At 37.1% G+C, this 26,351-nt stretch overlaps 2 protein-coding genes across 9 annotated transcripts in view; one reads left to right on the forward strand and one right to left on the reverse strand.

Annotated features, from left to right (window-relative positions):
- The window catches only part of LOC129720725 (mushroom body large-type Kenyon cell-specific protein 1), a 487,807-nt gene that overhangs the window by 99,991 nt on the left and 361,465 nt on the right, over nucleotides 1–26,351 (forward strand). For 2 of the 7 annotated variants that reach the window (XM_055672391.1, XM_055672401.1), the window contains exons 1-2: nucleotides 15,571–17,654; nucleotides 17,795–18,092. The exons of 2 other annotated variants lie outside the window; for them this stretch is intronic. The gene's annotated coding sequence lies outside the window, so the exon portion shown is untranslated. Of the gene's footprint in view, nucleotides 1–15,570; nucleotides 17,655–17,794; nucleotides 18,093–18,160; nucleotides 18,969–26,351 lie in introns of those variants that run through there. 3 more of the 7 variants (XM_055672420.1, XM_055672411.1, XR_008727276.1) reach the window with 3 other exon arrangements.
- Nucleotides 8,203–12,733, reverse strand: LOC129720761 (uncharacterized). Of its 2 annotated transcripts, none has more exons than XM_055672472.1 (2): nucleotides 9,889–12,733; nucleotides 8,203–8,699 (listed from the first exon to the last, which is right to left on the reverse strand). In XM_055672472.1, exon 1 carries the CDS (start codon nucleotides 12,177–12,179, stop codon nucleotides 10,560–10,562), a length of 1,620 nt encoding a protein of 539 aa, XP_055528447.1. In that variant the 5' UTR covers nucleotides 12,180–12,733; the 3' UTR covers nucleotides 8,203–8,699; nucleotides 9,889–10,559. The 2 variants fall into 2 exon arrangements, with proteins under 2 accessions (XP_055528447.1, XP_055528438.1); XM_055672463.1 differs by having other exon boundaries at nucleotides 8,203–8,723.

Below are 26,351 nucleotides of genomic sequence, written 5' to 3' on the forward strand. Positions count from 1 at the left end.
CTTCCTAAGTTTCAAGAGGCATCATTTTGGTCCGCTTGATCTTCATGCACCGGCCTGCGTTTTGACTAATATCGACTGTTTCTTCAAATGCGGATGGCAACGTTGGCGGTTTTCGGTTAAAATTAACTTTATATAACACTGCTTAAACAAAAAAAAAAAAATGGAAAAATTTAGCAAGAAAATTGTGACGCAGTACAAAAATTGTGCCCGTTCGCGTTCGTGGTTTACTTCGATCCTCAGATATGTCAAAAATCTTAGATATGTTACAAAAGCCTGTAAAAAGACTGAAGTGTAATTGGCAAATCCCGCCGATGTCACCAAGGATGTATGCTTCAGAAAAGTAAAACCGATTTTTGACTCTATATCACTCGTAAATAAATTTATTACACTCAATTTTACCTGACTTTATTTTAAGACTTATTTTACATTCATTTCATAATTTTTGTATAAATTAGTTTGCCTTGTGCAAATATTTTCAACCGCGTGCCGTTGATTCTTTTTTGTCTTCTTGTTCATCACCTACTCCTTTTAAGTATGTCATTTCCGTTTCCGCTAACTCTTTTCACAGTTGTTCCGTTTTGACCAACCCGGTGGCATCACTGACGTTTACGTACAACAAAAGTGAAGCAAGCATTAGCTGGATCACTGGATCAATTTCACATGCAATTTGACAGCTGATTCATCAAAACACGGGAAAAAGCAGTGTTCATACGTGCATACAGTGTCGGTGTTCAGCTGCAGTGTGTTTATGTGTTGTTTTCGGGTGAATGTATTTATTGCACATAACGTCGAGTGCTTTGCTTGATGAAACAAAAAATGAATGCGTTGCATCATTATAGAATGTACACAACGTTTATTCTTGCCGATTTCGAACGGCGGTGTTTCTTGCAGGCGGCTGACATCGTGCGATGATTTAGGGATTAACATCTCAACGTATGTGTAAATGAGATAGTATATCAACGCTACCTTTAAACATTAACAAAGTTAAGCTAAGCTTATATTTACATGAATAAATTGATTCGAGCGCATATTTCTGTACAACATATATTATGCTTCGTTCGTCATGCTTACACTGCTGTGTGAACAAACCTTCAAAAACATAGATGAGACTAGCGCCACTGTCTTTCACGGCAGCTTCAGGAAACAAGGCCGATGCCACCGGGTTGGTTTTGACGACATTTTATGAAATCAGTTCTTCATGTAGACTCGCCACTACTGTTTCAAAAGGGCCTGTGTCTCCAGCAAAGTTGTAGGTAATAAAATTGCGGTTCTAGAAAAAATATATATACACTTTAAATTTTTTTTGTGCCAAATTTTCCAAATTGTCACTAAATATTTAATATCTGGAAACAACCTCCTTTTTTTTTTAATTATCAAATATGTCATAAATAAAGAAAATAGTAAAAGAGGTAAAAAAAGCAAAAATGCCAAAAATGTTGAAATATCAATTATCAAAAAGAGGTAATAATTTAAAAAAATATTAAATAAATATATATATCAAAACTGACAAAAATCTCTATGATGATAAGATATGTTTGCAAAATTGAAAAATTATAAAAAGCTCGATAAACCCGATTTCAAACATGTTTTAAATGTCAAAAATTTTCGAAATGATGGATATGTCAAAAATTTTACACAAAACCAAAAAAAAACAACAACAAAAGTTTTAAAAGTCAAAAATGTCTGAATCAAAAGCATGATTTTCTACATAGAACTCAGAATAAGAATGGTCTCAGTACCTGTGAAAAAGCTGGTTCATAATATTGGGGAGACTGTAATTGGCAAATCCCGCCGCTGTCACCAAGGGTGTACGCTTTAAATATAAAACCGATTTTTTCCCATACGGGTGGCCCTATGTCACTTGTCAAGATATTTATTACACTCATTTTTACTTGAACTGATTTTAGGACTTATTTTTTATTCATTTATTTCATACTTTTTATAAAAATTAGTTTGCCTTGTGCAACTATTTCTGACCGCGCGCTGTTGATTATTTTTTAACGTCTTGTTTATCAGTTTCCTTATATTTTCTTCTTCTTGTTTATCACTTTTCCCGTAGCTACATAGCATATACAAAGTTCCATTAGAATAAGAAATGTATGTTGCAGATTTCCGCATTTTTGGGACTATTCGACTTTGAAATTGACCGTATGCCACCAAATATAAATATAAATACTTTCGGAATCGGGATGCTGTCCAGAGACCTCAGAACGACATCAGACGAACCAAAAGCCACCACTTTGAATTTTAAAATGGCGTCTGGAGTTGGCTTCCATCACAAATACGGAAATAATCACACTCGATGGCATTCGGCAAATTCTTGTTCTTATTCAGAAACCGGAAGTCACCATTTTAGATTTTAAAATGGCTTCTGTGGCCATTTTCAGGTCTCTGGACACTATTTCGATTTCAAAACTACCCATATGAGAAGGTTTTTGGTCATTTTTAGTCGTTTCCCAGAGACCGGAAGTCACTGTATTAAATTTAGAAATGGAGTCTGGAGTTGGTTTCCGGTTTCTGACCACCATCCTGAATCATATCTGAATCATAAGCATGATTTTCTACATAGAACCCAGAATGAGAATGGTCTCAATGCCTGTGAAAAGGCTGGTTCATAATACTGGGGAGACTGTGATTGGCAAATCCCGCCGCTGTCACCAAGGGTGTTTGCTTTAGAGATAAAACCGATTTTTCTCATACGGGTGGCTGTAGGTCATCTGTGAAAATATTTCTTACACTCATTTTTACCTGAATTGATTTTAGGATTTATTTTTTATTCATTTCATACTTTTTATATAAATTAGTTTACATTTGCAAATATTTCTGACCGCACGCTGTTGATTTTTTTAACTTCTTGTTTTTCACTTTCCCCATATTTTCATCTTCTTGTTTATCACTTTTCTCATGGTAACACAATATATACCAAGTTTCATCAGAATAGAAAATATATGTTGCAGATTTCTGCATTTTTAGGACAGTTTCACTTTGAATGGCTGATAGTTTAAATGAGTGATAGTATAATTTTGGCTGTCGAGTTTCTTTTACACAGAGTACTGAACCACAAACGTATAAAGTCAAAATTTAATTTAAAAAGTCCATCCACAGTGTTAAATGTTAAATCAAATGTTGAATATTCAAATCCTAATTTCAAATTTTGCATTGAAAAAATCAGGTTCTAAATTATGCGTGTCGAATGTTGAATGTCGAACCTCAAACATTTATAGAAACTAGTTTCGAATTTAAATTATCGAGTTAATAATCAAAAATTTTTAACACCGGAAGCTAAATTTAATATTCATTCTGTACCGAAATTTACATTTTTGCTGAATTCAGTCATTAAGATCTTTATGTTTGGAAACAACTGAATGAGTAAATCTTCTACCAACGCAAAATCGTCTTTTAACAATTGGGTTTTAATTACAATTCAACACAGTAAATATTAGACTGCATATTTTTCGACAAACGGATGCTATTGATGCTGTTGCTGCTATTACTACCATCTGTAGGCAAACCCCGCACCACCTGCTGAATGCCACTGCAAAGAGGGGGGAGAGGGGGAAACACAAATTTTCATTATCGCAATAAAGAAGCGCATCCCAATTCCACGTCTCGACAAATTTCAGCACATTCAACAGGTTGCCGCATTCACACCGGACCCATGGCCGATTGTGGCGTACAAAACCGGCACCGAACAGAAAACGTAACGAGGAGCACATTTGCCACCATCTCGAATTCACCAAACCGTTCGTATAATCCGCTTCCAACTCGCTCTGAAGCTCTGCGACGGAACGGGTCCTTGCCATCCGACACGTTGATTGGAATGTTCCACCGTTCGCAATCCGTCGCTTCCTTTCCGGGCCTTCTCTCAGCACCCATCATAACACAACACTCGAAACGGCAGCAACGATTTAGGAGATTTGAATTCCTACCTTGCGCTCGCCTTCCCTCCCTCCATTCCCTAGTTTCTAGCAGCCCACAAAAGCGATTACACGTGAATGCCGAAAATTTGCTCTTTGCATCTAACCTACGTCCTAGCGTTTGCCAAGCGAGGCTGCACGGCACACGTGGCCCGATCGTCCTCCTGCTGGAGTTAAACGGTTCGGTATGCCGTAGGTACCTCTGCCTGTTGGTTTCAAAAGCACACCGTCGTCGTCGTCGCCAGGAACAGGCGACGATGACGACGAGAATGGAGCTTTTAAATTCATATTAATTTTTCGGGTTTGTTAGCTCGCAATTGGAGCTCTGGCTGTGAGTCCGTAGGTAGTGTCGAACCAGAACAACGATACCGGAGGCGATTTGTAATCTCACCTTGCACCTGTTAGTCGGTCTTTTGTGTGTATGTGTGTGTGATCGTTTTCGACGATTAGACGACTCTATCAGCATAATCATCGTTTTTCCGGATCCTGTGCCATCTCGTTCGTACGGGTGTTGCAACGTGCACGAACGGGGACGGACTTACCGAAATGCGATTTTCGGAAGCTGGAACCGTATGGAGCGGATTAGGGAATCAAACAGGGTTGACACTGGAAAAAAAGATGCTGTGTGTAGTACACATCCGAGCAAGACCTACTTTTTTGGCAGTAGACCTTCAACCCTGTACCGCCAATTGCGGCATCATCACGTGCCCTGCGAAAAGTGCCACGTTCGTTCTGTTCAACCGAAACGGAAGCCACAATCCTTTTTGGGGCTCACTCGAAAGGGAAGGGTTTACACCCGAATACGACCAAAATACTCGTAAATGAATGAATTAATGAGTGTATATATTGCAACTTGCCGCCAACCCCCCTCCCCCACCCGAGCTTGCCTCCTGTTGTTTAGTGGGAAGCCAATTCTCCAAATCCCGGGTCCGCAATTGCTGTGCAACAGATTGCATAATTAGTAGTTAGTTTTCGGTTCAAAACCTGCAGCATCTCTTGCTCCAGGTCGAACTGAAGTGAAACTCCACGGAACCCTGCAGCAGTCGTGGACTCGCGAACGAACGTCGGGACGAACGTCAATTTTAATTGCTGGTGTCGCATTTAAGCGATATTTTCGGTGCACCGAATTGAATTAGAGAGAAAACTGTGGCACTAAGTGAGAGCAATTAGCGTGTACCGGAGCCAATTATTTGATGCCCTCTCGAATTCACCTCGACAGTCGACTGATTTGGAGGAAGTTCGATTAAGCGTGTGTTCGATACGGAGTGGAGGAGTGGGTAGTGAACGAAAAGCAATTATCGCGCCACAGCCATCATTGGCGGCGCTTATAGCTTATGGCGGAATTTGTATAACGAATTACCAAAGGAAGCACGAAGAATTGCGCCACGCATACACATACGGCACCACTATAGAATTCTACAGGGAATAAAGCACAGGTTTCGAGCGTTTTTTATTTGTCCGTGCACGGGGCAGGAAAAAAATATCGCCTCCAATTTGCATACGAAACTAATAATAATATATTTATCTCTCTATTCAACTCTAATAAACACATTCACTACGGACCTGGCGATCGTCGAGTTTCGAGTTGCGAGGTGAGCAGCAGCAGCAGACAACGAGAGCCTTTGAAGTTCATCCGCGCTGACCGCGCACTACTGCCGAGTGACGTTTAGGACACATTTGTTCCACTGTCAACTGGGCAGAGTCGAGTCGAGTAACTGCACTTCCTACCGGGCCGTTTGTGCATATCATACATTCATCCACGATGAAACAGCAGAAAGTGCGTTTCGTTGCAATTGCAACGGTAAAAAAAATAGCCACCTTTCGGATAGAAGGGGATTTGTTGGATGCTGTTCAACTTCTCCATTCCGAAGATGACGAAGCGGATTTTTTCGGTGAACGGAGCCACAATTTTTAACGGAACGCGCCGGACCGTTAGATCGCGCCGATCGTGTGTGAAAGGAAAGCCACCAGAAATTGTGTTCAATAGACGAAGAAGATGGAAAAGTCTAAGTCCACGGCAAGCGATGTTTGTAAATTATTGTGGTTCAATTTTATGGCCATGAGAGCTTCGATTAAAATGTTTTTATTTTTGGATTATATAAGCAATTTTAAACCATAAACTTGAAACAGTAAGCAACATCCTCTCAGAATTTAATGAAACTTTGTGGGAGTGTAGCAGTTTTGTTTTCTTTTTTTTAAATGTATCTAGACTAACATTTGCAAAGATCTAAATAATTTTAATCTTTTTTTTATATCTAAAAACGGTAAGGGCTTCGAGGGAAATTTTACTGATTTTTATTTAAAACAGCTGAAATAAATAGATTTGAGTTCCTACATTGAAACAAAACAAAAAAAGGTTTGAAAACACTTCGCCAGAAATATGTGTGTATCACACAAGTCCCTGTAAGTGCAGGGAATTAAATTCATCAAACCAAACCAAAATCACTGCCCCCTACTGTAAAAAAATCGGAGAGAAACAGTTTGCTTGTCCGATTTTGACGTTGGACTTGAAGCGGAATACGTACCGAGTGGTTAGACACTATTACTGCTGGATGTGATATGTCCTTTGATTAACTGCACTACATCTGCTCGATTTTAATTACTTTTAATCTATCAGTTAAGTTGAAAAAATATTAAATCACTTAAACACTAAACCGAAACTTAAACAACGGGCATCACTTCTGCCTCGCGGAATAAAACTTAAGAGTTAACACCTAAACGAACCGCGGACTATCTATAACGACGTAGGCACCTGCCTCACGAGGGGTATCACTATAACGACGTCGGACTTCCTTGAAGTCCCAGCTTAAGTATTCGCCGCTACTCCGGTCACTCCGAATTTTCCCGCGGCGTCGTCTTCTCACGAGAGCGGGCCGCTCTTCCGTCTCTTTCCTCGCGAACGTGCCCGTGCACGGCTGATGCAATCGTTGTTGACTTTTTCGTAAATCCGCTCGGTTGCATGTTTTGATTAAACATCCGCGAATTGGAGTTTTTTGCTGTAAATATAAACTTAAAACATTCGAACTTGCGTTCGATTTAATAACTGAGGTATTGTTTTTGCCTCCATAATCAAAACAATACCTTCTTTGATTATGATCCACTTTTCATATTTTCATAACATGAGTGGTGGATGGAATTTCAAGTTTCAACACTTGCGATGTTGAAACAAATTGACAAGAGAAATGATTTCATCATCTTGTCCATGCATATTAATGACAAGTTTTTCCAAAGATGTTTTTTCCATTTAGGATTTTTCTTAATCCTTCTTTGGAAGAGAATGGAAATTAATTGTAACCGCCTAAAATCAGGTCGGCTCATAAAACCCCCACTGATCGAGTTTTTAATTAATGCAATTCATTAAAAACATGATGAAAGTATTTGGCATGGGTTACAAAAAAAAAATTTGAAGGAACCTGATTTTTGGATAATTTGGAAATGAAAGATCTTTTGCCTCTGTACCCTACTACTCTATTCCCTAGCTACTACTGTTCTATCCATACTATTCCGTACTCCTTCTCCTTCTCCTTTCCTGAGAGCCGTCCGCCCCCTTTCGTTCGCTCCTCTATCCACTCCTGTCTATCCTCCTTCCTTGGTATTATCCGTCCCATTAACACGAAGAATATTTGTTGTTTCAGGATCTTTCTTGGTTGACCTAAGTCCTGAATTCTGTTGAGATATATCCTAGATGTTACAGCTTTTAATCTTTATGCTCGGATATAACACCGATCATTTGTTGCACGTAGTCCTAAGACTTGATCTGGTGTTTCTCTACACTTATAATCCTGCCGATAAATTTGGGATTCTTCCTGTTCCCTGAAGACATAAACCCGTTTTCATCGATCCTGCTCTTCAGGTCTATCCCATTGCAAGTGGTGTAAAGTGTGTGCATATAATGACTTATCCGGCTTCTCCTAGCTGATAGAATAGTCTTATCTCCTTAAACATCTTTCTTGATTGATGATGAAAGACTGCTTTTCTCTTCCGTTTTATTCAACTGCTATATTAATTTCTGATTCAGTCAAATATATATTTACTGAATCCGTTCTAGATTCATCTCTCTCCATCCGTCTTTTATCTCCGCCGTCCGTTCGGTGAGTACTGATCCTTTTATCGTTCTCCTACTGTCTGACCCTAGTCTTAGTTCCTAACTTTATATCCCTATCTTTACGCTCTGAATATTTTAAATTGTATGTTACTTTACTTTTAATTTTAGTGTATTTTATTTATATTATAATAATTTTTTTTTTTTTTTTTTTTTTTTTTTTTTTTTTTTTTTTTTCTACTCTCTCCTATTGTCAACTTCTTCCCAATTTGATACCTTTTTCATGTTTTCCCATTTAAGCATATATGTCTTTAATATTTATTAATAATGAAAACAATTTTAATTTTAATATTTCCATTTTCTTACTCAAAATATAGAGTCAAGAAAAATATTTTTCTCACAAATATATAATTTTGAGAATTCATGATAATTCACCCCTCTTGTCAATAATTAAGCCAAAAAATCTTATACCAAATTAAAAGTAAAAATATTGGAAATATGAAAGGAAAAAAAAAAAACAGGTCTACAGCAATGCAAGTATTTAATACCGAAAAGGATAACCCAAAATTACACTTGCATTACCGTATAGCAGCAATCTACACTCACCATACCATCATTCTGTTTTACCTTCCTTCTATTCACCATTCTGGTTTATCTTCCTTCTCGTCTTCTGTGGATCGCCTGGTAAATTGCTGTTGACCTAAAACCCCCCCTGATTTGAGGTTTTAGGCAGGATTAATCTGTAAATATACTCATTTTGTTTTCTATTAAATAATTGTATAATAAAATGTAGAATAATCCCAAAAATAATTATATACTATTAAAATTAAACTCTATCATACTACATAGTTATATATCTAAAAAAAAATATGCTGACAGATGTGTGTAAATCCATAATTTTTTTTTTTTCACACGTCTTTTACTCGGAGCCCAATCGTGTTATTTGTGACACAATAATTTGTGCATTCATGTTTTCTGTCTGTGTTCAGACTCCTTTTCCAAAAGTCCTTTCCTTGAAGGCACAAATAGTTCTCTATTGACTTTGGTAATTGGAAAAGTTTGACATTTTCTTTGAAATGTATTGAACACATTCCTTTACAGATTGTGTATTTGCACAATTCCTGTAAGGTAATTGGTTTAGACTCTAAACCACCTAAATATTCCATTTTTACCTCACTTCTGCCCCAAACTGTTGAAATTATTGGGTATAGTGTCTTATTTTGGAGACCCTCGAAGGCTTCTCCAAAGTATTGGCCATTGGCTAAAAAGCTCAGTGTGCCTTTATCCATATCCAGTATCACTTTAATAGTCTCGAACTTTATTTTGAATTTTTCAAAAGATTTTCGTTCTCTACCATTTTGTTTTTTCGGGTACGTGTCAATGATTGAATCATGAAGCGTCATGCCCCTGTTTATGTCAAAGCCCCAAGAATTGCTATCTAGTCCTAATAGACTTTGATAACCCATGCATTGTAAGGTTGCATCAGACGTTGCTATTCCAACGTATGCATGTGTCCCCCTCTGTTCACTAGGCCATGTTATTTCCCATACATGGAGACCTTTTGTGAACCCAACTTTACCTCTTATGCAATCAGTATTGTTTCTTGCATAAGTTCGATGGGCTGTGAGACCATTAGTTTCTACAAATATGTTTTCAGAACAGTCTTCCTTATTCCAGGAATGTCTTATCTGTTCTTCCAGAGATACTGTTGGTCTTTCCAACAAAATTTTTAATCTTTGTGGTATCTCATAATTTTCGTGTCTTTTCGGTCTTTCCATATTTGTAATTTGAGGCGTTACCCTATGTTTTAGTCCTCTTCGTTTGTTTAAATGTTTCTTGGCATACATTTTACGTAGTGTCAAAAGTATTTGTTGACTACTACAAACAGGATTTAAATTCTTATTTTTTTTTTTTTCTATATATATTTACCTCAATTTCCTAGGCTATAGGCCTGTTCGTATCTCATTTGCTCTGTCTGCAAAAAGAAATGAGTAAAATAAATTCTTAATACATTGCTGTATATAATATAATTAACAATTCGTATACTCAATAACTACCATTCTGGGTCACTACTCCCTTGTTATTTCATTCAAATCACAGTCATTCTAGGTAGTGTTCCCTTGTCCAATAATTCACTATCCATTCAAACATAAAAAATCGTAAAAAAAAAATTCAGTTTATCGACAATGTTCAATTTTACTATTGTCGAACGGTAAGTACGATCTCATTTAACATTTCCCATGGGATACTGATTGTAACGAGGGAAACTTTTATCCGCTCTAGGTCAATATTTCATTTCTTCTATTTTCATTTGAAAGGCCCTTCTTTCAAATAATGTGGGGTCTCTTCCGATTTAATTAATCAAAGTTTTACTCTTTCGCGTTATTTATGGGAGGTATGTTTCCTCTTCCCCTTTTAATTCTTTTATAGTGCTCATCTATTTGACATTATTACGTGCAGACATTTTTGACAATCTTTGACAAGACATTTACTTATCCTGGATTTCCAGCTCTTCGGTTCATTCAAATGCTTTTTTGTTGCTATTGGCGAACGCATTATGTTATAATTAGCTGTAGGTTGTCGCTCTGTATCAACTTTTTCTACCACCGAATTCTGACTGGTGGTCTTCTAGTTTGTGTTTTTATAATTGTCTTATTTTCTGATATCCCCTGGATATCGCTTTCATTTGTTATTCCTGTTGAGGTTTGAAATATATCTGGTTCCATATATTCTTCTTCTAATTTTTGAATTGCTGGTAAATTCGCTTGTGGATTTAATTCACGCATGAGCATGATTTCTCCATTATGTTCTAAATTTGGATTGGCGAAAATATCTTTCCTCCTTTTAAGCATCTCAGCGTCTGAATTCGGTTCCCGTGGGTCGATCAATGGCCCTAAATGGGTAATCTTTTGTCCTCTCAACGGTATCTTTGGAGGTGATGAACGAGGTTTTTTCAGAATTGAAACCTTTGGATTCCTTTGTTTAAAAGGTTTCGACTTCCTTTCCTTGGAATATGAAGAGACGTACTTTTTGTTTTGTGGGCAAGAAATCTGCCCTTTAAAGCAACAAATAAAAAGTACTATCAACGTTGCCAACATAATTATTGCTCCAGTCCCTATACTAGCTATAGTCCAGCCTGATGAAAGTGGAGAATAAATTAAATTTTCTAGGAAGGGTCTTTGCTTTTTGAGAACTTCAACATCGATTCCTAAATCAAAAAGCTTCTTTCGATCATAGAATGAAACTTTAGAGAAATTTCCACTCAATGTTGGGATCAAATGCATTGTACTTTCTTCCCACGTAAAATTCATTATTTTGTAGTTCATTGTGTTTACTAATGCTTTGTTATCCGATACTGTAGTATCTGAATACCAAATTTTTGTGTTATTTGTTTGAATCCTCATGTTTGGGGTTAGCCTCATTCGACCTGTACCCCTAACAATCAATTTTGTTTTATTTTCTCCTTGGAAAATATTTACTTCAACTTCTTGTGGGGTTACATACTCCCAAACATTTGACTCCTCGGTTTCAAACCAAGCGTCGTGATTGACTCTCAGAAGTTTAATCTTACAATTTTCTGTTGAATTTCTGAATCTGAGATTCAATAGGCACTCGTTTTCTGAAGTTAAATTTTCCTCCTTCAGTTTTAATTCACAAATTCTAAAATTCATGTATATTTTGCAGTTTTCGTATTGAGTTTCCGTTAATAGGAATCCCCAATAGTTATCAATTTCCTCAATTATTATATTCCGATCCAAATTAATGGTCATGATAATAGTTCCATTTATTTGTGGAATAAAACTTCCCTTAAATGCTTTGAATTTCCTCTTTGAAACTAACGGTATCTTCAGGTCAATTGACAACATTTGGTTGTTCTCCGTTTTAAAGGATACATCCGTTATTCTCAAAATCTCTGACAATATTCCGCTATTTTGTCTTCTTGGAAATTCGAGGCCCCCTTTGATCTTACTTTCAGCCTCTTTTAATATTTGCAACAAAATTGCTGGCTCTAGTAATTGAATAAACCATGTTATACTATTGTCTTTATTAAGCAAGACTTGTAGTATAATATTCTGTTGTTTATTTAAGTCATTTATTAAAGATTGAATTCTAAATCCAATTTCAATTAATTCCGACTCAAGTTGTAGTGCCTTTTTATATGTACTAGCGAAACTTAAGTCGTCTTGGACCAGTTTCCCTAATGTGTTGAACGTATTCATCACGTTTTTTCATCTTATCATCTATATGCAACATTGAGCTGTCTACAAATTTGTACATAGCATCAATTGTCGCAGTTTGATGATCTAGTGATAAGACCAAGGATTCCTCGTTCCTTCTTAATTTGTCCAGATTTATATCCACCCGAATTCTATCATCAGAATCCATACCTCCAATGGCTGTTATAAAACCACGAGTTCTTCGGGATGGAAAAAATTCTTTTATGAACTTATTCATATCCATGCTTTTGTTGAATGCCATTTCTAAATCACTCAGCATGACATTACAATGTGTATTTTTTATTATTTTTTGTAATAATACACAAGTATAATTATAATCTGCCTTAGATTTTAATAAGGCCTTCCCTCCTTCTTCTAATCCTAATACCGGGAATCTTACCTTCAACACGTATGTGCCCATTCTTATCAACGGCTCGTGTTGTTCCTCTAAAATGAATCCACCATTCGTTAACCAGAATAGGTTAACGAGAAGAAAAATGCTCCTGTAATCGAGGAGAAAAGAAAATATTTTGATATTGGCTGAATTTTTTTTTTTTTTTTTTTTTTTTTTTTTTTTTTTTTTTTTTGTTTGCAAAAAGCCTGACCAATTCTGGTCAGGGATCATAGGCCATTAGACGTAGACATTTATTCATTGAGAGACATTTTTATGTAATAGACTTAAATATTATGTACGTAATAATAATTTTTTTTTTTTTTGATAATATACTAATATTTTTGTAAAACTTTCTTTGTTAATCTTTATGTTAACAAATGTAATATCACATCCTTTATTGATTAATAATTCGTCTTTCGTTGTGGGTTTTACCCCTTTTTTTTTTTTTTTTTTTTTCTGTGTTTGTTATTTCCACTTCGTTCGCAAAAATCAGTAGGGCTGACGATCAGTCGCCGAGCTGTACCGTGATGAATCACAATCCGGACGGTACCAATATCCGGACACCTTCATCAATACTTCTCAATTAGATGGTAATTTATGCAATTTATGAGATGCAATGTTATACAGGAGCTTTTTTTTATATGTGAAAGATCGTTCAAACATCATAAATACCATAGTAAGCCGTGAGATAAAATTTAGATAAATCGAAACATAAACGCACTGTCAAACGGCGTCCTTTTCCTGTTTGCACTGTCCGGATTTACAACCAAAATGTTGATGTGTTTTAAATCCGGACACCCCAAAAATAAAACGAAGAGGTAGTGAACTTTGAGTGTTTTTATGCTTCATTCAATGTTTTTTTTTTTTTTTTTTTTTTTTTTTTTTTTTTTTTTTTTCATTTCATTCTTTTAATTATGGTATTTTCTTAGGCGATTATTGTGGATCTTCTCTAGTTTGTTGCCGTTTTTGATTACCGTGGTTTGCTCACTGGGCAAATCTACGATTTCATAAGGGCCTCTCCAATAGCTCTGGAGTTTCTGCCCTACTCCCATGGGGTTGGCATGTACTAAGACCAGATCTCCCCACATAGGTTGCCAATCGTTTGCTTTTCTGTCATAGAGCTCTTTGCGCTTTTCTTTTGACAGAATTAGGTTTTCTTTAGCTTTTGAGTGAATGTTTTTGAAAACAGACCTCATCTCTTTTGAGTAGCTTTCGTAATTTAGACCATTTTCCCTTTGGTTATATATGGATGCTGGTAATCTAGCTAATCGTCCATATACAAGTTCGAACGGAGAGTACTTTGTCGAAGAGTTAATCGTCGTGTTGTACTCGAACGTAAAGTATGGCAGATGTTGGTCCCATACATGTGGGTTGCCTACTACGTACTGACGCAGGTATGTTTTTAATTCACGATTTGATCTCTCAACTAAATTGGCTTGAGGATGATACGCGCTTGTGTTGATTTTCTTTATTTTCAAAATTTTACAAATATGTTTGAACACCTCACTCATAAAATTTGAACCTTGATCTGATACTAATTCAGCAGGTGTTCCAAATTTACAAATGTAATGTTCTATAAATGTCCTGGCGACTGTTTCTGATTCTTGATTCTCCATTGGTGCTACTACCAAGAATCTGGTTAGGTCGTCTTGCATGACAAGTCCATATTTATTACCAAAATCGGATTCTGGTAAGACAACTATGTCTATAAAAACCTTCTCAAATGGTTCTGATGACGTAGTTGTTATCTTCATTGGGATTTTGTTATGGCTCCAAATCTTGTTCTTCTGACATGAGTCACATTGTTTTACATAATTCTCAATGTCTCTTCTCATGTTAGGCCATACAAAAAGTGTGCCTATTCGTTGATGCATTCGTTTTGCTCCTACGTGTCCACCAAGAGGCGCATCGTGGAATTCATGCAAAACTGTTTGAATTTCGTCCTTGTTTACTATAGTTCGTTCACTGTCTGCGTTGTATAAAATGATGTTGATATCCAATTTCCACGCAATATATTTTACTATTTGTAAAATCTGATATTGCTTTATCTTTCTAAACGAGATCATGTGAATTGTCTTTGCGTTTAGAATGAAATCCGGGCAGTTATTGAAATATGTTAACATTAAATCAATAAAATTGTCAAAATTCATTAGGGAGTTGTTCTTCCCTTCGAGTAATATTCCTGCTACCTTATTTGAAGGATGTGTCAAAAGGTTATCTTTGACCCAATCTTTGATACCGTGAGGGTAATCATATAAAGATGTTAACTCATTGAAAGCAGTTTTGCTATTTAGGATGACAAATCTTGCGTCGCATGATTTTTCATCTTTAATAGTTTTTGTAATAACCACTTTTGATTCATCAATCAATTCCTGTTTCAGAGCGATTTTGAAGTCCTCCGCTGATAGATATGTTGCGTCTTTTAAGGCGTCATTTGTGTCGTTTAAGGTAACTTTTTCGTTGTCCGAAATGTCAGAGTTTAATATCTTGGAGATTTCATCTTCAGGGACATCATCGGAATTCTCATCATCATTTATGAGTAAATCCTGTTGTCGTTTTTGTTGACGAGTCAACACAGCGACCGTATTTTCGTTAGTGTCGTTGGCCTTTTCAACATTTTCATGTTGAAGTCTTGACAAAAAGTCGGCTACTATATTTTCTCGTCCTTGTTTATATCGTATGTCCATTTCCAGACCTTGCAATTTCAATCTCAACCTAGTTAAGGTGTGAGATGTTTCTTTCAGATTCCACAGAGAAACTAAAGGTCTGTGATCTGTATAAACGATGAATTTTTGATTATATATATAGTGCTTGAATCGATTTACTGCCCAAACAATGGCAAGTAATTCCTTCTCGATTACGTGATACCTTATTTCGGCCCCTACTAAGCCTCTACTAGCGTAGGCTATGGGTCGATTTGGTGTTAATATGATCTGGAAATTTGAAGCGGCTTGAAGCGTCTTCTTGTAATATAAATGAAGACGATATCGGATAGTCCTCTCCTGATGCCTTTTTTCCCTCTCTATCTATCTGATTCTTGTCTTGTAGAAAGCTCTTTACTTCACCCGATATATTAAATGATGAAGTAAAGGGTAACGCTTCCCAAATTTGCGAATCCTCGAGGGATATCGAGTGGTTTAATCCTTGTGTAGGAATTACCACTTCGATATAATAGTCTGAGTTTCGTCTTTGCCTCTTATTTTCTTTTTCTGGGATTATCGAAGTTCCCTCTAATATTCTAATGGATTGCTCTACTTTGGTTTTTACAAACTCAAAGTCATCTGTGAGCTTGTTCCAATCTTTGTCCTTTAGTCTTTTATCATATTTAAGGACTAAAGATTCGAATTCTTCTAGGTGATCCCTCAGGAGTTCTTTTTTCGTTAGAATTCCTTGAAGTGATCTTGCCCTATTTTTGCTTTTGAGTAGATTTTTATATTCCCGTTCAACGTATTCCTTGATCTCCTCTAATCTGGTCATTGAATCCTGCTTCCAGCAGCATATTATTTGACCTTAAAAAGAGAAAGGAGATATTTGTAGGGATACCGAGAGTTTTTTCCAATTTTTAGATTGTTTGGGTCTTTTTGCTCTATTCTCCCCTTTTCATACTTATGGGATTAAGTAATTTTAATGTATTTGTGGTACTAAATTTAGTCCAGTATCGGCTGAACGTGCTAACTGCCTTCAATCGTGCATGTCTTTATATGTCTTGGTATTGGGTATAGAACCTTTTTGTTCTATGTGTAGTCTTTTCATACCACGGCTTTGTTTAAATTGTGTGCGACGTGCTTCGCTTCGTTCGAATTGTGTTCCCCTTGCGGCTCTGCGTGAATTGCTTAGTATGCAATTCTTAAGTCGTTTTGGTCGCTACTCCTGGAGTACCACTTTCATAGTGAGTGTTGCATGATGGGCTTTGCTCCGATGAGTATGTGTCAAATTTGTAATTTTATTGCTAATATTTTATTATCTTTTCTAGTGGAATTCCCCTATTATTATTATTTATAAACCCGTCGGGGCTCTAGACGAACTAAACAACACCAATAGTCTTGCAATTTCTTCTATCTGTTCTCAAATTATGCATTTGTGAAGAAACATTTCCCTTTAATATATAAAGATAATTATATTATTTTTTTTTTTTTTTTCTTTCCCTCTAAGCGTAGTTCCTAATTATGCCTTGACCACTCTTTATTGCCGTTTGTGTTTCAACCGTGAAAATTAATTTTGGACTTTTATTTTTTTCATTACTGGCTCAATGTGCCATTTGTTTGACGGTCAAGGTCTCGCGTAGCTACTAAGCTTTGCAATTATTGACGTAGGTCATGATGAAGCTTTAGTTTTCTTCTTCCCACTTTTGTTCGCAATAATCGCATACTCATATGCGTTCCGCGATTATTGCTGTATCGGAGACGTGATTAATCCTATACAATTTGGCGATGCCTGTCATCAGTGGATTAATATTTGTGTCATCATCTATCTTGTCATCTTGTCACTTGTCATCTTTTGTGATATTTAGCTGTAAAAGTTAAATTCATGTAATGATGTGAAATAACAAAAATTTGATCATGTATTAGTAAACTAAAAGAGAGAGAGAAAAAAAAAACGTTCCTGTTTCGAACCTTAGATCCTCTGATCTTTGGTTTCGCTGTTTACTTTGAGTCCAGTTGTGAGGAACTCGAATGAAAAGGTATTTTATTGATGTTATTTTATGTGATCAACTCACGTGTTTGACCCACTGTGAGTTGATATATTTTTAGGTTTCCATTCCAATTGGAAAATTTTCGATGGACTTGATTCACTGGTATGTGTGAAACCGTGTCAATCGACTAATAAAAATGCAATTATGCATTATTGATTGTCGTCATTCTTAATTTGTTTCGGTATGGGCAGTACGGGTCGGTACCCCTGGTTTTTTTAGTTTGATTTGTTCATTAAATTAAAAAAAAATTCTGAGGTTATCTTAGTGGCGTGTGACTAGCCACGGATTAGAATGTAGTGTCGTAGTAGTGGAATATTCTGTGCCAGAAAGTGGAATATTCTGTGCCAGAATAGTGTGGTGAACAGTCCGCTATGGCGGTGAGGTTGGATGGGTAAGTAATTGTATTTTTCTATGATTGTGAACCAAGAATAGAATTAGGGTCTTCCAACTAGGGCCTTAAAGCGGGAGGTTAATTTATTTGTGCTGGTTACCACTTGGGTTGATCTTACCTTATTTTCATTTTTTTTGTAGGTTGAATCCTGTTGCTGGTTCCAGTGCCCTGTGAGCTGCTCCCTGTCCGTGGGATCTATTGCGATTGGATTTCGAAAACTTGAATTCGCGTAACACTGGTCAACAGTCGATCTCGGATTGTTATTATTGTTCCTCTAACACTTTCACTGTTTCTTCTTCTAATCCTTTTTATTTGTTCTTTTAGGTTTCGACCATCTTCGAGGAGGAGCCCTTAGAAATATTGGACTTGCACGTTTCGTGGCATTCACTTTCGTTGATTTGGGTCTGTTTTTCCGATACGTCAAAGTCACTTAAGCACGTAAGTTTTTTCTACTTTTTCACTACTGGCCCAGCCAGAAAACGGCGCACCTGAGCCTATCTTTTCAGGCTCTTTTGCGCTGTCACCAATGAAGCGGAATACGTACCGAGTGGTTAGACACTATTACTGCTGGATGTGATATGTCCTTTGATTAACTGCACTACATCTGCTCGATTTTAATTACTTTTAATCTATCAGTTAAGTTGAAAAAATATTAAATCACTTAAACACTAAACCGAAACTTAAACAACGGGCATCACTTCTGCCTCGCGGAATAAAACTTAAGAGTTAACACCTAAACGAACCGCGGACTATCTATAACGACGTAGGCACCTGCCTCACGAGGGGTATCACTATAACGACGTCGGACTTCCTTGAAGTCCCAGCTTAAGTATTCGCCGCTACTCCGGTCACTCCGAATTTTCCCGCGGCGTCGTCTTCTCACGAGAGCGGGCCGCTCTTCCGTCTCTTTCCTCGCGAACGTGCCCGTGCACGGCTGATGCAATCGTTGTTGACTTTTTCGTAAATCCGCTCGGTTGCATGTTTTGATTAAACATCCGCGAATTGGAGTTTTTTGCTGTAAATATAAACTTAAAACATTCGAACTTGCGTTCGATTTAATAACTGAGGTATTGTTTTTGCCTCCATAATCAAAACAATACCTTCTTTGATTATGATCCACTTTTCATATTTTCATAACATGAGTGGTGGATGGAATTTCAAGTTTCAACACTTGCGATGTTGAAACAAATTGACAAGAGAAATGATTTCATCATCTTGTCCATGCATATTAATGACAAGTTTTTCCAAAGATGTTTTTTCCATTTAGGATTTTTCTTAATCCTTCTTTGGAAGAGAATGGAAATTAATTGTAACCGCCTAAAATCAGGTCGGCTCAGACTAACGTCTATATCGAAGTTAGGCACCTGAATTTGAAAATCTAGTAATTCAACCGGGGAAAACCCTGGAAAAGTGGTCAGGTTTTGAGCGCTTATACATCAGTCATTTCTTTTCAAAATTTCGAGGTTTTGGCATCAACCGATCAGAAATTCTTTTACGGTTGAATTTATGTAACAAAAATAACCTATTGTTCGAGATACACTATTGAAAAATTGATAAATCACATCGATTGTCTAAATCATACCGAGCAACCAATCACCACCTCTCTTCACAAGCACAGTCGACACTAACGGATACAACCGATCTGACTTTGTAAACAGTCTCACAGCTTTCAACCAATAACGAACTCGCTTTCGGTAGCTGAAACAGGTGTTCCAACACCGTTTTGAAATGCTTCTGTTATCATTACCACTGAACAGATTCTAAACACCAATGGCTTGATTGATAGGGGAAATATTGCGCAAGATTGACATATAATAATTTAAATATGTTTTCGATACTAAACTAGTTAAAAGTTGTGTTAGAAGTCGTGCACATTCAACCAATCACAAGCTAGCTTCTTGTTTGCTCGCGGATGGATTTTTGCTTTGGGCTATATAATAGCCTGTGTCGTCTCATAGCAGTCATCAGTTAACAAGTGAAAGGCCACCAGGCCGGTCTTGTATAATCAGCAGCAGTGGCTGATTCCAGCGGCCAAACTGAGCTGCAGCAGAACCAGAGCGGTGGTATCAGGCAGCAGCGGCGGAGGTAGTGGGAAGCTGCATTTCTTCATTCAGTTCGGTTCTCCTTCGATCTGAGTTGGACCCCACCAGCGGTAATCCAATTCAGATATCGTTGGTGAAAACAGCCAGAAACTGCACGAGCCAGCACCGCCCCTAGGAAAGCTACCGCCATTTAGTGTGTGTGCATTGTGCACATATAGCGTATGTGCATCTGTATTGCTATGACATTTGCGATGATAGGGATGGCGCTGTTGCGTGTGTATGGCTAGCTATAGCGTGTGTAAGACATTAGCATGTGTAGCATATTATGGCTATTGCGTGTATATCTTCAGCGTGTGTACGGATAGTTATAGCTTGTGTGTGGATAGCTGCTGCGTGTGTAATGATTAGTTATAGCGTATGTATGGATAGTAATAGCACATGGTTGGATAGCTTATGCGTGTGTATAGATAGTTGTATCGAATGTATGGAAAAGAATAGCGTGTGTATGGATAGCTATAGCTACAGCGTGTGTATGAATAGTTTTAACGCGTGTTTAGATAGTTATAGCATGTGTGTGAATAACTATAGCGGGAGTTTATCGAAGATTATTATGTCACAGTTGTGAATTTGATTTTACAGCATCGATTTTAACTTCTTCAGCCAGTCTTTATTCATCGATGAAAAATTACTACCTATGAATGATCAACACTTATTTACTAGAAATTTGATTTAGATCAAAACGGGTTCTTTTGAGTATCATAAATTATTGGTAAGAAGAGTTGCAAGTTTTCTCAATGAGCATTCATTAAATTTTCGTTTTTGTTTCTCGGTGCGCGGTTTTGATTTTGTTTCTCGCACACAGAGAAAGAAACAAACTTGTCGCTATCGTGAAAAATAAAAAAACAATAAGAAATGCTCTAAATCACAACTGAAGAAGTTAAGATCGTTAAGATATTTTCCTGTCTCACCCAAACCTTGCTAACAACTACCGAAAAACGTGTGATTGAGCTCTTGCTATATTGAGTTATTGAACCAAACGTTTTTTTTTTCAAATACATGAAGTTATATGCTGGGCTGGAACTAACCTAGCATGAGTTTTATCGATTAAATGTCAAACAATTTTCAAATTTAAAATTTTCGGTTCTGGGCTCCAATTTCAGATAGTTTCGTAAAGTTTGCTTTTTGCTTAGATAGGAAAATTTTACCAATTCGCTCAATTAAATGATTGTCTTAGTAGTGCAGCAAACAAAGGGTTGATTCGAATATGTATGAAATGACAGCGATTAAATAAAAGATATCCATTCTTTTAGTATATATTATTATTTATAACGTTTTAACGTCTCAGCATCCAGAAATGCACTGTTAGATAAAATTGCAGCAAATACTAGAGTTGCAGTTCTCTCTATTATTTGTTTTAATGGAATATAAGAATACCGTAGTCCAACGTCATGCGGTCGTGTCTTGAATACCACCCTCCTACTTTTTTTTCTTATCCAAATCCTATCGCCCCCAAAACTCAACTCTATAATTCATTATTTTTCATAAGTCGTTCTACAGAATCACGATCGTTTTCCACTCATTCGACTTAGCAGCCGACGTTGTTTTTCCCCATAGAAATGTCAAATATTCTGGAGGGATTTAAAAAAAATATATTACTAGTGTTAGTGTTAGTGCTTAAATTAATAATTTCAAACATTTCAATCGTTTTTTTATATCGTTTGAATTGATTGGTTTTATCGAAATGACAACATCCTCGGCTTTTGGCTTTTGTACATCTCCTCTATTCCGGAAAAACCCATTTTGGGTGCATTTCAGTTTTTTCGTTGTTTTTCAGAAACTGAAACTGGTCACCTTCGAATTAAAAATGACGTCCAGGGTCAATACTTGACTTCTTCACATCATTTCGATTACGGACATATCCATTTGTAGTAGTATTCGGTTATTTTCGGCTTAGAAGTTGCCATTTTACAATTCAAACTGGTCAATTTTCAGCTCCTTGCATAATTTTGGTTCCGGTGATACTCATATTGAGTGGTATTTGGTCATTTGTTTTTCAAAAACCGGAAGTAGCCAATCTGGATTTGAAAATGGCATTTGGAAACAATTTCTGGCCCCTGAGCGTCATTCTGGTTTAATAAAAATCCATTCTGGATGTTATTTGGTCATTTTAGGCTGTTTTCCGGGCACCGGAAGTCGCCATCTCACAATTCAAAATGTTTTCTGAGGTCGATTTGTGGCTTCAGTGCATCAGAACAATTCCGGAAATACCCATATTGGGTGGTATCTGGTCATTTGCCGCTGTTTTCGGAAACCGGAACTCGCCGTCTTGGATTTCAAAATGGCATTTGGAAACAATTTCTGGCCTCTGAACGCCGATCTTGTTAAAGAAACACTCAAATTGGGTGGTATTTGGTCATTTTCGGCTGTTTTTCAGACACCGGAAGTGGCCATCTTACAATTCAAAATAGTGTCTAAGGTCGATTTGTGGCTTCAGTGCATTATAACAATTCCGGAAATACCCGTATTGGGTGGTATTTGGTCATTTGCTGTGTTTTTCAAAAATCGAATGTCGCCATCTTGGATTTCAAAATGGCATTAAAAGACAATTTTTGGCCTCTGAGCGTCATTCTGGTTAAAGAAACACTCATATTGGGTGTAATTTGGTCATTTTCGGCTGTTTTCCGGACACCGGAAGTCGCCATCTTACAATTCAAAATGTTGTCTGAGGTCGATTTGTGGCTTCAGTGCATCATAACAATTCCGGAAATACTCATGTTGTGTGATATTTGGTCATTTGCCGCTGTTTTTCAGAAACCGGAAGTCAGCATCTTGGATTCGAAAATGGTATTAGGAGACATGCCTGAAGGGGGTATTAGGAGACAGGGCCAGAAGAAGGAAGAGTGTCAAACCAATATGGAGATATTTGATACTCCTTAAAACATCCACATGCCAAATTTGGTTCCATTTACTTGATTAGCTTTCAAGATGTGCATAAATTGGAGTTTCATTTGTATGGGACCCCTCCCTTTCAGAAAAGGAAGGGGTCTCGAACTATCTTCGGCACCTTTCTCGGCCCTTTAAAGTTCTATATACAAAATTTAACGCGTTCGGTTCAGTAGTATCCAAGCCTATATGGATTAGACAGACAGACAGACAGACAGAGCTGCATTTTTATATATGGGCAATTCTCGCTGGAACCAAGCCACTAGTGACACGAGGTCTTTGAAAATTGATTTTTTTATTTTAGTTCGATTAAACGCAGTAAAAAATAAATAACTGCACATAAATTTGTTCCATTTGGTGGACCCCTTGTTCGCCAAGGGGTGAACAAATTTTTAGAAAGGTGAAAATCGAATATTTTTATCGAGCTATATTTCAAATATTTGTCCCAAAACCCTCTACAAACAGCAGTTCATTACACAGAAAACATCTAGGGCTTTCATGTGGAGTATTCAAAAGTTTGACCGCCACACTGTGGTCCAGAAATGAAAAAAGGTGGTCAAAAATCATTTTCTCATAAACGTTACATTTTAGAGCAATACTGTCTTCGGGTAAGTTTTTGAGTAAAAGAAGACCCTTCATTGGACATTAACAGATCCGTGATGAATACCCCTACAAGTGAGATAAAAAGAACATTTTCTCTAAAAATCAATATTTTTTATCACCGTCTTTGGCAAAGTTTTCCAAAATAACATAACAAAAAACTTTGCTGAAGACACTAGGTAACCTAGGTAGCACTAGTAGCACTAGGTAGCACTAGGTAACAATCGATTATACTTCAAAAGATGCATCAAAACGTAAAAATGCAAGCTTGCTATGTTTTTCCCAACAATGATCCGCTATTGACCAACATGACATGAATGAACTTACGTTAAAGTTGTTTTGTTCCATGATTTTATAAGTATCTGCAAATTTTTGCAAGAAATTTTAACTGCCGTGTGTGCAGAGCGCATGGACAATTCAATTGGTGGTAATCTTGCCGTGGGATGTGTTGGGAAACGACAGAAAATAGAAAATTACTTGTCAAAAGTTAATTTTTTGGCAGGAAAAAATAATAGAAACCTTATTATGGTAAATAAAAGTCTGCTATAGCATATAAAAAATAAAGGTCTGATGTTGTTTTGAAAGTTCAGTGAGTATATCAGAGGTATAGTGGTATAAAATATGAATTTTAACGGCAAAAACTTTTTTTCTAAACGTCATTGAACATAATCCGATAGCTCAGTAAGATTGAGAAATAGCTACCTAGTGTCTTCAGCAAAGTTTTTTGTTATGTTATTTTGGAAAACTTTGCCAAAGACGGTGATAAAAAATATTCATTTTTAGAGAAAATGTTCTTTTTATCTCACTTGTAGGGGAATTCATCACGAATCTGTTAATGTCCAATGAAGGGTCTTGTTTTACTCTAAAACTTTTCCGAAGACAGTATTGCTCTAAAATGTAACGTTTCCGAGAAAATGGCTTTTGACCACCTTTTTCCATTTCTGGACCACATTGCGCCATCTTGGATTCGCCGCCATTTTGAATTTTATCATTAAAACGCGTTTTTGAACAGGTTGGCAACCACCGATTTTAATTCTGAGACCATTGGAAAGCTGAGAAAAAATCCTACAAGATACACTTGAAAAATCAGGTGTGTCGCGAAAGAAACATGGCCGTCGAGCCAATTTTCTATACCGAGTTTTAACATTTCCAACGCGCGCCGCGCGATCGATATAGCAGCAAGAGCTGCTTGCCACGCAGCGCACACTGAACGCACATCGTTTAGTATGCGCGAAGAACATGTTTTGAATAGGTCTTTATAAACAACTTATTTGAATAGGGTAGAACTGCCATAGATGGACTACTTTCTCAAGTGGACAAGATACAAGTGAAATAATTTGCATTTGAGGTTTTTGACTTCACTCTCAGAACTATTGGAATATTGTTTAGCAAACAAATTATATTGTTCTTGAGGTAAAATATAGTGATAATTCTGCGTTCCTTTGATAGTTTTGACATTTTCCATCCGATGTTGAAGTTTAGTTTGAGCCGCTTCGTAATTCGCTTGCTCGACGTAAGCGAATGCCATAGTTTTGCTTTGGTTTTCCACAGCGCATCTGTTATCAGCCTGTCTCTGTTGGGAGATAAGCTATATTTACAGGCAGCTCGCTGGATGGTTCCACCAACTCCGTCTCATGGGCATTTCCCGTGCGAGCTTGCGTGAAAATTCCACTCCGCGTCCATTCGGAAATCATCTTTCATAAACGTAATGTTTGAAAAATTATACTTATTTTTGTATTGACTTTCAGCGCCCTCAGAGAAAATATGCGTTTTTGATACGTGGGGCAGATTTCTCTTCATGTAAACAATTCATTGAAGCAACAATGAACAAGCACATTGTTGTGGTCGAGAACAGGTGTTATTATGATTAAACTTTTTTGCTCTAGCCTCCCATTTTTCAAGTAGTAAATTACAAATGGGTGAACGGTCACCATTTGTCTGGCGAAGTATCTTGTCCACTAAAGAAAGTAGTTCATCTATGGCAGTTCTACCCTATCCAAATAAGTTGTTTGCTGCTATATCGATCGCGCGGCGCGCATTGGAAATGTTAAAACTCGGTACAGAAAATTTGCTCGACGGCCACGTTTCTTTCGCGACACACCTGATTTTTTAAATGTATCTTGTAGGATTTTTTCTCAGCTTTCCAATGATTGTCTCAGAATTAAAATCGGTGGTTGCCAACCTGTTCAAAAACGCGTTTACATGATAAAATTCAAAATGGCGGCGAATCCAAGATGGCGGTCAAACTTTGGAATACTCCACATGAAAGCTCTAGATGTTTTCTGTATAATGAAATGCTGTTTGTAGACGGTTTTGGGACAAATATTTGAAATATAGCTCGATAAAAATATTCGATTTTCACCTTTCTAAAAATTTGTTCACCCCTTGGCGAACAAGGGGTCCACCAAATGGAACAAATTTATGTGCAGTTATTAATTTTTCACTGCGTTTAATCGAACTAAAATAAAAAAATCAATTTTCAAAGACCTCGTGTCACTAGTGGCCTGGTTTCAGCGAGAATTGCCCATATTTAGATTTCTCCCATGGGAACCGAAAGGCTGAGCGCGTTAAAACACTAATAGTCAGGTTTCGGCGAATGTCCGAAATGTCTTGGGGAAAGAATTGACTTTTTCCTAACTATGTGGCCGGTACATCTCCCCTCACTCACGAGTCGTAAGTCGTTTGGAAGAACTGAACTGGCGCCGGCCAGATAAAAATAATTTTTCAAAAATTGACTCCACGAATGATGCTACATCAAAATAGAAATGATTTGTACATATTTGGGAAAAACTGGCACATGGCAGGTGAAACTCACATGCTCCCCTTTTTGTACTTTCCACTACACAATGCCAATAAAATGCTTATGAAAACTTTTTCAATTGCACAGGAAAAGTTTTATCTCAACTTCCTCCTAATTTTTGGCCTCTGGGTATCATCTCGATCATTTTAGGTTTTAAGTTTTTCGGAAAACCTGGTTAAAAATGTTTTTTTTTATTTGTGTTGGACCTATACCCCCCCCCCCTCCCCCAACATCACCCCTTTCAAGAGTAATTTCTTCTCAAAGAGGGGGATTGTCAAATCATTTACTGTACACTAAGGTATTTTTTCACGG

This window comes from Wyeomyia smithii, chromosome 1 (assembly GCF_029784165.1).
Source record: "Wyeomyia smithii strain HCP4-BCI-WySm-NY-G18 chromosome 1, ASM2978416v1, whole genome shotgun sequence".
Taxonomy (NCBI): Eukaryota; Metazoa; Arthropoda; class Insecta; order Diptera; family Culicidae; genus Wyeomyia; species Wyeomyia smithii.